The sequence below is a fragment of the Egretta garzetta genome, unplaced genomic scaffold, assembly GCF_000687185.1.
Source record: "Egretta garzetta isolate BGI_Z169 unplaced genomic scaffold, ASM68718v1 scaffold30, whole genome shotgun sequence".
NCBI lineage: Eukaryota > Metazoa > Chordata > Aves > Pelecaniformes > Ardeidae > Egretta > Egretta garzetta.
In genome coordinates this window covers 3,275,503-3,289,344 of record NW_009258383.1, presented here as the reverse complement: position 1 = coordinate 3,289,344, position 13,842 = coordinate 3,275,503, and the positions used below count along the sequence as shown (strand labels likewise).

Sequence of the window (13,842 nt, the reverse complement as noted above, 5' to 3'; positions counted from 1 at the left end):
GTACCAGCAATGATCTGGTGAATATGAGGACACACTGCATGCACCGCCTGCCAGCCAGCAGCCTCGAACATGGGGTAGGTAACCTGGAACACCAAGTAAGTCCTCCTAAGTGGCAGCAGAGCTGTGGCCCTATAAGCTGGGATGAAGCTGGGGAAACTCAACAGCCCCCCTGGGGCAACAGCTCAGTTTGGACATTGCTTGGATTCCTGCAGATGAGAAGTAACCGGCTGCCTCAGCAAGCACACACAGCTATAGGGGGAAAACTTTAATGATCTCCAGAGAAGCAGGCTATGTCTCTGTAAACAAAGGCACCCGCCAGAGAAAGCGGTCACTCTCCCCCAAGCAAAAGGGTGCAGCAATCGTTTGCATCCACCATGCTCAGGGCCAGCAGCACCTAAAGCATATGCTGCACTTCATGGCACTTGGTGTTCTCCAAGTCCCACATGCTGAATGAAAGACATTATTATTCTAATTTTTCACACCAGAGTGCTTAAAATAATGTCAGACCTGCACCATAGCCTAGCAAGGTAATATTTTTATTGCATCACATCAAGCATTACTTTGTATCACTTGGCCTTGACATTCTATGTGCTGAGGATGAATTCCTGAAGAGTGCAGCAATTAGGGATGCAGCAGGTAGTGATACATTTTCTCCAAAAAGAATTTGTGCAATCGCAGATGGGTGCATGCCGGGACTTAAGAAGTACCACAGCTAAAGGACATGGGGAAGCATATAAGGATAGAAAGCAATAGCAGTATGATCAGCATCAACAACTGGAAGAGATGCTGGCTTTTCCACAGCTGGCTTTGTAGTGGCTGGAGATGCTGTTTGCTTTCTAAAACTCTCAGTACCCTGGTGCCCTCACCCAGTTGTTCTCAGAACAGATATGATTCTGAAGGACTGTGGTAGCTTGACCTTGGCTGGCTGCCAGATGCCCACCCAGCCACCCTCTCACTCCCCCTCCTCAGCAGGATAGGGGAGAAAATAAGATGCTAAAGCTGCTGGTCAAGAATAAGACAGGGAGATAACTGACCATTATGGGCAAAACAGACCTGACTTCATTCAATTAACTGTGAATTAAAATAGAGTTGGATGGTGAGAAACAAGGAAAAAACTAAAACAACTTCCCCTCACCTACTCCATTTCCCACACTCAACTTCATTCCTTCTTTCCCAACACTTTCACCTCCTCCTTCTGCCACCCCAAGTGGCTCAGGAATGGGGAACTGTGGTCAGTTTGTAACAGTTTGCTCAGTCCGTCTTCTTCATCTGTGGGATTGGACACACAACTGCTAGTGTGAGCACTCCTGCTGCCACCCTTCTAAACAAATGTGTTTTAATGGTTGACATATCTTCCTCAGATGCCTGCTGCTTATTATGGTCATTCAAGGCAGTCAAAGGCCAAGGATGAAAAAACAAGGTCAGTGAAGTACGGTATGGTAAGGTCTGTGTCGGTACTGTGAAACATCGGAAGTAGAAGCAGTCGATAGCAGGGTATTACAAAATAAAGCTTGTTCCCCGGGCGCTGGAGGACAGTACAGTGCAATATGAGCACACTGCCTAAGGGCAAACATTTCTGGAGTAAACTAACCACACAACTATACCCAAGCTACACTTTAAATCAAACTAGTTGTTCGCACCAAAGAAGGAGACAAGGAATAATCTAATGTATTTGCAGTGGGGGAAATCAAGCAACCAAGATGAAGAGCAAGTCAGTAAGCCTGATTATTCGAAAGAGCCTATAGTGAAGAACTTTCACATTTCTCAAAAACATCTTTTCTAGTATTTCCCTTCCCCCCCCTTCATTCCAGCAGAGTTCTGCTGGTTTAAGACCATATGTCTAATTAATTGCATTTTATTATCTAAGTATTGCTCAAGTTTCTGGATAGCAGCTCAAGACAATTCTGTATAAGTGTTTTAATAAAGACATTCTAAAAGAGAATTCTTGCATTAATTTCCTAAGAGAACAATGATTCCCCAAAGAGGAAGTTAGGGAGAAGCAACCTTCTTTGGTAAAAGAGAAAGCAAAACAGGACGACAGCATTAGAACCTCCCAAACACCCTGCATCTACTTCCTCCTATTTCTGCAACACCCAGCTTCTGACTTGCCTACACAGGATTCAGACACCATGTCGGAAGGATAAATTAGAAGCATGCAAATAAAAGGTAAGGAATAATAAATATACTCTAGCAAGCACTGTCATCTCTCTCCTCTAGACATGGTGTTTACCACTAGGAAAAACTGATCATATGTGTATGGATGGTCTTTCCTTCCTACTATTTCTGACCCTAAACTCCTGTTAGAACTTTATAAACTAATTTTAGGGGTTTTTTTCCCCATATTTTAGACGAGCAGTTCAGCTGAATTTTATCTATTGGATTTCCTGCTTGAACAAGATACATGTATTGAACAACTATAGGAGAAAAACTGCAGAACAGAACAGTTACAGTAAGTACATACATGTTTACTTCTAGGTTGGAATATTTTATGAAGACCTGATATAATTTCTTTTTCTTTTTTTGAGACATTGATTTTATGTATAAAATAATCTATAATCTACTAAAATTAACTCTTCCAAATCTGTTGTCTGCACATGAAAAGTGCTTGTTACGAGATTACAGTGAAATAATCCCAATGAATACGTCCTCATAGAAATTATGTTGCAGAAATAACATGATAGAGTTTTTCCATGCTAGAAAATGACATCTTTAAAGTATTTCAGCTGGCCAGAATCATTAACTAGCCAGTAACAGGAAATGTAGAAATATTGCATCAAATCTGGGAAATGAAAGTACCCCATTCTGGAGCTTTATCTCATTAGGGGGGTTCCAAACACTAAAACATGGAATAACTGTTTTAAGGACACAAATGTGTGTGCTTTTATGTTAGGAGTAAACTGTACCTCTATTAGAAAGTATAAGTTTGGTGGGAATTAAAATCGTACTTTTACATTGCTGGGTTGAACACTGTCTCTGAGCAGAAATGGTTTAGTTTCAGTTTCTTTTCTCAGATTTTAGACAACCTTGGGTGGAGTTACTGGTGAATATGATAGCTACTTCAGTCACAGAATAAAAACATTGAGTTTCTTTTCCCCTGCACCCTCAATTTTTGAAAATAAATTACGATAGTGACATTTTAAAGAACAAGAAACTAGTTTTTCTTTTTCTGTGAGCAAAAGGGAGTCTGTTAAGAGAAAGTGCAACTGCAGGCTTCCGTAGCCCACAGCTCCACTTTTCTGTCTGCTCTCACAGTTTATTAGTTAAATCGGGAGCAGCTTGGCCAAAGGTAGGACAGCTGTTTTCCCGCACTAGCTATAAGAAATCTTTACTATTGCTTCTCATTAAAGTTTACGGTTTAGGAAATCAAATAATAGATTGAGGAAAGCATGTTGCTAGCGTGGCTTAGATAACTAAGTGTTCTTTCAGAAAACAAAATTTCACTGAAAATTTCCAAGAATTCATTTTGTCTCAGGAACACTAAACTATGAATAAGAAAAGGTGGATGTAGGAGGACATTACAACAACTGTAGCTGGATGCTATTCCATAAAGTAAAACTTTCAGATGAATGAATATAATTCTCCCAAAGGAAGAGAGAGGATAAAGTAAAATTAGACACTATAAAGGGGAATTATTTTATTTTATCATGTTTCTTTCTTTAAAGTTTTTTTCAAAAAGTCCACATTTACTAAAAACAAGTGGATTGAAAGATGCTCTTCTTCCCATCACTTATTTCCACAAATGCTGCTGAACTACTTGCTTTTGTTTAATTTGAGAAACTTTAATGAACACAAAAGGTACTGAAAAGGTAGTATGGAAAATATTTTCCTTTCATTTGCAACAACAGCAGCTAAGTAATCACAGCAGTATCTTTCCACCCCAATGTCTTGTTGCAGTGTTATTCAGACAAGTTCTGTACCTAACCACATCTAAGGGTAAAAAAAAAGATTGGATTTCTGTGTGTGGTTGATTTTTCTTCTTCACCAAACTGGGAACTTAATGAGATCCATTTGTGACTTGTACACAACATGATGGCTGAACAATTGGCTGAAGGGTTGGACTCAAAGCATTGTAGTAAATGGAGTAACATCTGGCTGGTGGCCAGTTACTAGTGGTGTTCTCCAGGGGTCAATTTTAGGGCCAGTTCTCTTTAATGTTTTTATCAGTGACCTGGACACAGGAAGTTGAGTGCACACTAAGCACAACTTAATTAAATTAAGCGTAGCCATTGATTGAGAGGCCTTACAGAGAGATCTTTGATAGAGAGCTGGGCAGTCACCGACTATATGAAATTTAACAAGGACAATGCCGAATTCTGTACCTGGGACAGTGTAATCCTGGATGTATGTACAGATTGGAGGGCAAGAGGCTGGAATGCAGCCCTGCAGAATGGGATCTGGAGGTTTTGATTGATGGTAAGCACAATAAGAATCAACACTGTGCCCTGGTGGCCAAAGGGCCAACAGTATCCTGGGGTGCATTAGGCACAGTATAGAGACCCAGTCAAAAGAAGTGATTGTCCCACTATACTCAGCGTTGGTGTGGCCTCACCTCGAGCATTGTGTGCAGTTTTGGGCTCCACAATATAAGGATATAAAAATATTAGAATGTGTCCAAAGGAGGGAAACAAAGATTGTGAAAGGACAAGAGGGCATGACTTATGACAAGTGGCGGAGGATACTAGGTTAGTTCAGCTTACAAAAGAGGAGACTGAGACGTGGCCTCACTGCTGTCTACAAATTCCTCATGAAAGGGATCAGAAAGGGAAGTGCTGATCTCTTCTGTCTGGTGTCCACTGACAGGACACGAGGGAATGGCTTAAAGCTGCGTCAGCGTAAGTTCAGATTGGATATTAGGAAAAAATTCTTCACTGGGAGGGTGGTCAAACACTGGAACAAGCTCCCCACGGAAGTGGTCATGGCCCCAAGCCTGTTGGTGTTCAAGAAGTGTTTGGTCAATGCTCTTAGATATATGGTTTAACTTTTAGGTTTTCCTGTGTAGAGTCAGGAGTTGGACTCGATGGTCCTCGTGGGTTCCCCCCAACTCAGGATATTCTATGATTCTATGATTTTATGATTTTTTAATTATTAGATGGCCCATACATCCATGAATAGGTGTCCAAATGACCACAAATAGGTATCAGTCATGATTTTTGTGTAGTGACAGCTACAGAAGCTGTTTAAAAACAGGATTCAAATAAAATCATTCTGTAATAAATCTGTCTCTTATAAGTAACTAATGCCTTATGTATGATCTTCACATTCTTACGATGTCCCCTAATTGAACTGTTGTATTCCACATGGCAGATTACACTAATGAAGAAATTAATGGTTGATAATAGCAAGGAAATACATGTTATTCAGTTAATAGGCTACTATATATCACTTGTTTAGTAATTTTGTGATTTTTTTCATTAAAGAATGGAAAATGCAAACACTGAGAAAAATGAAAAATCACAGTCATATCAACATTTTGAACAGTGGACAAAAGAGGAAGTCAAACAATGGGCAACTGAAGTTGTTAAGATTGACCAGAAATATGCAGAAATCCTGTTTAATGAAGATGTGACTGGTTTTACTCTGAAACTGATAACTAAAACAGATTTTGTGGAAATGGGCATACCCCATGGACCTGCTCTTCAAATAATGCATTTCTTGAAAGAGCATGGCATTCTAGCTAAAGGTTCAAACCAGGCTGTGGGACAAGAAGGCACTGAACAGAGTCTTGATGGAGAAGATGGTGAAATTGCAAAGAAAGAATGCAAGAAGAAAGATGAGTCATTTAATTCCAGTATGCTGCAGGATTCTAACATGGAGCCCATCAAAGATGAAAAAGCAATGAAGTCAGCTGACAAAGAGAATGTATCAGAGAAGCCACCGTCAAGCAGCCAGCACCCAACTGGAGAGATGTGTATGCCACATCGTTTTGATAATTTCAGTGATGGCACTCGATACACACAGTATAATATTCTTAATGTCCCTGAAACAGGGCCACTCAATCTCATTGATCCAGCACATGAATTCAAATTACTTACCAACACAGAGAATTCACTAGAAAAGGATGTCATGATGAAATTTAGCACTGAAACCTTTAGATTTGCTGCAGCCTGCATGAACTCCCGCACAAATGGCACTATTCATTTTGGAGTACATGACAAGCCACATGGGAAAATTGAAGGAATAGAAGTTACCACGAAAGAAACGTATGTTGACCATTTGAATAAAATGATCGGAAAGTACTTTCATGAGCAATACATTGACATTGCAAAAGCTTGCATTAAAGGACCTAGATTTGTGGAAGTATTATTACCAAATGGAATGCAATCACATAAGTTTGTCATTGAAGTAGATGTGATTCCCAAACACTGCAAATGTAATGCAAAATATTTCTGTACCAAGACATATGAATATAAGACTAAAAGTTGGAAAAAAGCTGTCTTCATCCGGGATGGAGCTAGTTCCAGAAATATTTACAATACAGAAGAATTTGAAACTTTTAAAGGTACCTTGACATCTTTAGCAGATTCTCGTAAAACAGCAGAAGAAGAATATAACTTATCACAAAAGAAGCCAATGGATGAAGGACTAAAGCTAGTTAGTCTGCTCACAGGTAACAGGGGGTCGCTAGATAGCTCTTATTATGACTACTACATTTTGGTAACAAACAAGTGCCACCCAAGTCAAACTTTGCACTTAGACTTCTTACAGGAAATAAAATGGTTTGCTGTGCTTGACTTTGATTTTGAATCAGGTGTGTTCAAGACTTACCAAAAAAATCAAAATGCCAAATCTCATTTCCCAGATCATTATGAAAACAAGGTGGGTTCAGTTTCTGAACATGCTGAAAAACTGAAACTGCATCAGGAGACCAACTGGATTTTCTGCAATGGTGGATCAGACTTCAAAGGCAATACTGAACTACCATTAGATCCCACATCATGGCAACGAGACAGAGCTGCTGGTGTCAGAAAAATGATTTCATTTCTTTTGCACAAAGATGTAAAGCAGAATGGAAAGTTTTTAATAGTGTTTCTTTTGCTTTCCACAGTGGAACATTCAGTGGATCCCCTTACTGAGACTTTTATGACATTTTACCAAGAATTAAAGGGACTAGAATACATGGCCTGCATTTGCATTGGTGCACATTCATACCAGCAATGGAAAGATCTTCTGTGTGCTAGAGGCATTAGTGAGGAAGCATTTTCAAACAAATGTGTTTCTCATTTAACCCTGGAAACAGTAAATGGTACCATCATAAAAATAAAATCAGTGACACGGTCTTCTAAAAGATTTCTGCCTTCTGTTGGTCATTCTACCACTCTTCTACAGAAAGAAGACTCCATGGCAGCATTGGAAATACTTTGTGAAAACGAATGCAAAGACACAGAAATAGAGAAGGATGCAGAGAAATTTAAAAATTTCCTGAAAGAGCGGGAAGAAGATTTTTATCGAGGTGGTAAAGTATCATGGTGGAATTTCTATTTTTCTTCTGAAAATTATAGTTCAGATTTTATCAGAAGGGATGGTTATGAAAAGCTTGAACAGCTAATTGTGTCTTCTTCTAACAGTGCTAATCAATCACCTGTAAAAATTATCAACCTTTACCATCACCCAGGCTGTGGTGGGACAACATTAGCTATGCATATCCTTTGGGATCTCCGGAAGCAATTCAGATGTGCTGTTCTGAAAAACAAATCAAGTGATTTTGGAACACAGCTGACAACTTTGCTCACCTGTGGAGCAAACAATGACACAGGCTATTTACCAGTGTTACTTCTTGTGGATGATTTTGAAGACCAAGAAAATGTCTATTTTCTGCAGAAGGAAATTCAGGTGGCTATCACAGAAAAATGCATTCGGTATGTAAAACCTTTGGTGATCATTCTAAACTGTATGAGATCTCAGAATCCTGATGAAAGTGCAACAATCAATTCCTTGAACAGTGTTTCTTTAAAACATATGCTTTCCAAAAAAGAGCAAAGGGCCTTTGATCAGAAACTAAAATATATTGAAAAGGTGCATGCAAATCCTGACAATTTCTATTCATTTATGATTATGAAGGAAAACTTTGATCCGCAGTACATTAAAAAAGTGGTGAAAAATACCTTGCATAACTTGAATACTGCCTCTAAACCAGCACGACTTGTTTGCTATCTAACGCTGTTAAACTCGTATGTAAGAACATCTACTGTTTCAATATCACTATGTGAAGAATTCTTAGGAATTAATTCTCAAGAGATTGGCTGCAGTAAAGACAAATTGATAGAAAAGATGGGAATTTGTTCCAATATTCTAATATATTATCAGGTACAAGATTACGAGAGATACAAAGGTCTTCGTATCATTCATCCATTGATAGCATCTCACTGCCTGACAGAATTGAAACTAACCCATGACTTGCCTAAAAGTGAACTTACATTGCAGTTATTGAAAGAAGATTTATTTTATAAGACTTCGTTAAAGCACGACAAACTTACTCGTGATATACAAACCCTGCTGATTACCAGACAGCGCAAAGAACATGGCGATGAGTCAGACACATTGTTTTCCCCATTAATTGAAGCCATTCATAAGGAAGAGAAGCGTCATAACGTGGAAGATGTGTTAAAACAAGCATCTGCTAGATTTGTGCAAAATGGTTATATTTGCCAAGCCTTAGCAAGATACTTCTACATTAAAGAAAAGAACTTTGACTCTGCATTATACTGGGCCAGAGCAGCCCAAGAAAGAGCACAACACAATTCATACATATCAGATACAGTAGGTCAGGTCTTTAAAAATAAGCTAACATGCTATGCGGAGTCCAAAGCAAAGAGTGCAGTCCTGACAGCTGGGGACCTGAAATACTTGCTAGAGCTTGCTGAGAATGCTTCACGGGCTTTCAGAGAATCTCAGCGTCAAGCTGAAAATGCACACAATGAACAGTATTTGCATAATCAAAAGCCTAAAAGAAAGTTTAAAATGTACAATACTGCTGGTTATCGGGGAGAGATAGAAACTGGGCTTTATGTTATTGATGTCCTTTCACGTCTTCCTTTTTTCAGCAAAAAAGACTTCCAGTGTAAAAAAGAGATGGCAAAGTGTCTATGGGGAAGGAGTGTTCTGACTGTACATAACCCTGACACAGATAGTGAAATGTTCGAGGTTCTGGAACATTATTCCAGCTTTTTATGTACTTTGCAATCACGGTTAAAAAGGGCATTTGACTTTTTTGATGACTACTTTGTGTTTTTTAAAACACAGATCAATGAAAAAGAAATTGTAGACGCAAAATTGTATGAGAAGGTTCAAGAATGTTTTACCAGATACACAGAAATATTTTGTGATTTCAGTTTTGAGCAACTGAAAGGTAAACAGGTCTCAAAGTGGCCCATGTCTCAGCATATAGAAGCATACAGGGACACTCTGGAGGCTTCTAAAGGAGGCTCATTTTCTGGCATTTTGCAACGCCTCCACAGAAATAACAAAAATGCTGTCAGAGAAATAGAAGACATAGTAGAAGCATATACATTTTTGTGTGAGAAGAATGCACAAGCAACTCTGAAAGAGAAACAGAATTTCATTTTGGCACAGGTTGTTCTGAACTGCATTAAACCTAACTTAGCTAAGTCACCTTCTTCTAATGTGCTGGGAAGTCTGCTTCTAAGCATTCTACAGCAAGTGGAACCAACTTCACAGTGTGTAGAGCCTTTCTTCCTAGCCTCCTTGTTGTTCTGGCCCCAAAATACAAAAGAACTAAATAAATATTCCAGGAAAATGGAAACTTTTGTTAGACACTTAAGTGAGTCTTTCGAAGCGCTCTATGGAACCCTGAATTGTTCCAGGCAGCCTCAGGCTCTTTTCTATCTGGCAAAAGGCAGTGGCCTGGACAGATTTGTTCACAAAGGAAAAATAGATCAGCTTTTTAGTTCACTTCCAGAACAGGAACTGAATTACCTCTGGCAGAGTGAAAACATCTGGAAGGAACAGGCTGTTCAAGAGCTTTTGCTTCCTTTGGATGGAAGAGCTGAGGATAAGGTTATCTACATAGACTATGGCAGCAATGAAATGTTCAGGATACCAGTGCAGCCTGTTTCCTCATGCGTACTGAAAAATGGCCCAAACATAGAAAGAGTGTCTTTTTACCTTGGGTTTTCCATTGCTGGTCTCCTGGCATACAACACACAAATTCTGTCACGAAAACAATAGGTATGGCAGTTTCTTACCTACAAGGCTTTTTCAGGCAAAATGATCCTTTAACTGGTTTTTGGTTTGGTTAGTTTTCTGGTCAATGATTGCGAATGATAACCTCAGGCTGTCCATCATACTTCCTTCCTCACTATGTTAGCCTTGCAGTCCTATGCAGAATTGTCTCTCTTCTGTCAGAACTGCTGTTTGGACAGTCAACCTGAAATGTTGGTGCAGTTACTGCTGTAGCCTGGTCATTATTAGTCAAAGATCTTTGGTTATTGGCAACATGAGAAATCATTCAGGAAAACAAAATAGATAATTCTAAAAAAGAATATTTTGAAAATGTTATCTTTAAATGCCATCACTTTTAAGAACCTTCTTGCTAGCTTTTTTGCCGTGGCTTGTAATGAAGGATGTCTCGACATAATTTTCATGCTCTTATATAAGTAATGTGAGAACAAGGAATGTACATTAGAAAACATGTATCATGTAACATTTCCTGATGCCCCATTGTATCTGGTGTCATCTTGTCACAAGAGCAATGTAAAAGGCCATTCAGTTGCAAAGCAGCATTTTTTTCTCTGTTGTTATTGTACATGCATAATGAATAATGTAATGCATTGGTATATGGGCCTGTATTAATAGCCAAGCTGTATATCTTGTGGGAGGACAGAAGCACTGGGTTTTTACCTTCTCAGTGCGTTTCTAAACATATGATTATTAAAGATACACCTACTTTCTGCTGTACTGTGAAAGCATACAGCAGTTGGTATTTGATGTCCATATTAAACAGATTCTATTATTTTGTGGTGGATCTGCTTCTGCTTTATATAAAATCGATCCAGTTGGTCATTCCTTTCCTCATAAATTCCATTAGTTCCTTCCAGTGGCATATTTCTTACCAACTTTGATCCTTGCAAAAATAGGCAATTTAAATGCTTAAAGTGGTCATTGATTGCATTGCCTTCCTCATGAATAAAACTGCCTGCTATGTTTAGACACAATTAATGTTCAAAAAAATGAAAAGATATCGGTGCAAAGCACCAGAAACAAGAAGTTACTATTGTCTGGAGAGCGCAAAGTGTTGCTCTTTGCACTATGTACCTATGATTCATGAAAACCAGAGGAGTTCAATGCAATTACCTGCCTGAAAGAGGTCTGCAGGACAGCTCTTTCATCATCCCACAAGTTGTCTTTGCTCTTTGTGTCAGGCAAGGAGGCAGGCAAAAATAAGTGACATCTCAACAGACTAGTAAAAAGAAAAAGAATAAAGCAGTGGACCATTCTGCTCTATGATTCATTCTATGATTCTATGATTCTATGATTCTAGCGCAGCTCTTCTTTTAGTTGTAAATATGGGTAAGGAGTTTTATTATATAATCCACACTGCTTTTTAACTCTAGCCAAAATGTTTCTCTTGGCAAGAATGCACATTTCATTTTAACCTGTATCCACTTTGTTTCTAACAGCATACTTTTATTTCAGATAGGGTGCTATAGGATCAATTTTCATCATGTCTTTATTTGTTCTAGTTAGTCCTCAGGATATCGCCGTACAATTTATCAATGACAAAAGAATTTACCCTTACAAATAAAGATTTACATTAAGTAATTTGCCACGTCTCCACGGCAATTGAAGCCTTCAGTCTTCATTTCAGTCAGTCACATCTCCTAAGTACTGCAAGTATTTTTATGTGCTCAAACTCAGCTGAGCTGTGTAGGGTGGTGCACGGGGCACACCTGGCAGGGTGCAGGGGTGGGCAGCTGCGGGGTGCCTTATGGCAGGAGGCCATGAACCGCCCAGGGCTGGTTGCACCTGGTTCCAGCCAGCTCCGGCACCAGTGTGAGCACCCCATCACATGCCAAACCTCTGCCATTGAGGGCAGCCCACAACGATCAGACAAGTTTGCAGGAGAAATGGTGGAAGAGACATTGCTGGGGCATGGCCAGAGACACACTTCTGGAACGGGGCGACCTACATCACGCCTGGGATACTCCTGAGGGACTGCAGCCCATGGGTGACCTACACCAGGGCAGGCACACCCCTGAGGGACTGCAGCCCATGGGCAACCCATGCCGGGGCAGACGAAACAAGAAAGAAGGAGCAGCAGAGAAGCAGAAGAAAAGAATGGGAAGCAAGGAGCAGCAAAAATAAACAACTACACACTGACAAGGACTTCCTTCGCTGCAGGCCTGTCACCTTGGCAGGGGGATTGGGAAGGACTGAGCAGAGGTGAAAACAAGGGGGGTTGCAGCTAGGAAGGAGGAAGGAGAGGTGTTGGACTGAAGCTGAAAGGGAAGAAAGGCATTTCTCTAAGTGTTTGCTTAGTTGTTTGTCTTCTTGTTTTCTCAGTACCCCAATCGGTAATTAAACATTGACATTAACTAGCAATAAATTAAGCGAAACTCCCCAAGTTGAGACTGTTTTGCCCACAACATGTGTATGTTTACTAATAACCCTGGCACAGTGTATTACATGCTAGAGACGGCACTACATGCCTGTGTGAGTTTGCAGAAATACAGATTTTATTTGTATATATCAAGTTGTTTGTTATAAAATTGTATTTTTTTATCAGCAGTAGCTCATTAATAAATACAGGTATTTGATAACATCCTTAATTGTGCAGTGTGGAACTGTATTTGATGATACATATCACACACAAAGGCTGACAGAATTGCTTTTTATAAGTATTTCCTATTTTCCATTACTTTGTAAGACCTTTTTTTTAAAAACTAAGCTCTCCCATGCCAAATATCTGCCTCAGACCTATTTTGTGTTAATTAAAGCCAAAGACCTCAGTAGCTCCCAAGTGTGAGGTCAAGAAAAAATTGTGTTGTATTGCCTATGTTAAACAACTCTACCAGCTTTTTCCAGCATGCTCAAGAATTCTGTGGAGTGGTGTTTAAAAAAGGGTTTACTCTGATAGGAGAAAAAAGGTAGATGTGAGGGGACATTTGTCTGCACAAGCCTAATTTTATCAAGTTGCAAGGCCTGAAAACACTGACGTTTATACATGGGCATATGCAAACTTGGGTTTTAACAGCAGAATCTATACACAGATGACAGCCCTAGAAGTTGCAGGTGTGGGCTGTGATGGACCAAGTCAAAGCTAAGAGCTTAGCCCTCCGCTGTCAGTGCTGAGTCCAGAAACCTGGAGGAGACAGCCTGATATAACCTGGCTGTATGGGAGCCAAAGCCAGGTCTGCAGGAAGGGCCCAGAAAGCTGTTTGACTTTCACAAACAGTTTCAGTGCTATCTCAGCAGTTCCCTCTGCTGTGCTGATGGAGTAGCCAGGGCCCTGGCTGCGCCCAAGCAGCATTTGTGGACTGTGAACTTCTCTGTAGGAACACGAGCTGAGGAATCCTCCCCTGGAGGAGTGCAAGGCCTGCAAAAATCAGTTTAGGAACTGTTTAGGTTGAAGAGTACTGAAGATCTTCTCTGTCTGAAATGAGAGCTAGAAGTACAGAACATGGAGGGGGCTTCACGACTGGTGACAGAATGGAAAATTTCCACTAAGGAGATCTTAAGGGAAACAGACGGGAGCACAGCTGCTAAGATTTAGGATGAGAACAGCAGCAGGGTCTAGACTAGGCAAGAGGGAACAAGGACTGAGAAACAGATATCAGAAGGTGATGGGACAAGAGACACATAGGGTGCTCAAGGGAAAGAAGCTCA

The 13,842-nt window shown here is 40.0% G+C and overlaps 1 protein-coding gene across 1 annotated transcript; it reads left to right on the top strand.

The window, feature by feature from the left end:
• The first annotated feature begins 2,035 nt into the window (after positions 1 to 2,035).
• SAMD9L (sterile alpha motif domain containing 9 like) lies at positions 2,036 to 12,780 on the top strand. Its single transcript, XM_009641827.2, has 3 exons — positions 2,036 to 2,166; positions 2,349 to 2,449; positions 5,418 to 12,780. Exon 3 carries the CDS (start codon positions 5,419 to 5,421, stop codon positions 10,183 to 10,185), a length of 4,767 nt encoding a protein of 1,588 aa, XP_009640122.1. The 5' UTR covers positions 2,036 to 2,166; positions 2,349 to 2,449; position 5,418; the 3' UTR covers positions 10,186 to 12,780.
• The last annotated feature ends 1,062 nt before the right edge of the window (positions 12,781 to 13,842 follow it).

Excerpts from the sequence above, each read along its gene's own strand:
- SAMD9L (XM_009641827.2), top strand. The coding sequence starts at position 5,419 with ATGGAAAATGCAAACACTGAGAAAAATGAAAAATCACAGTCATATCAA.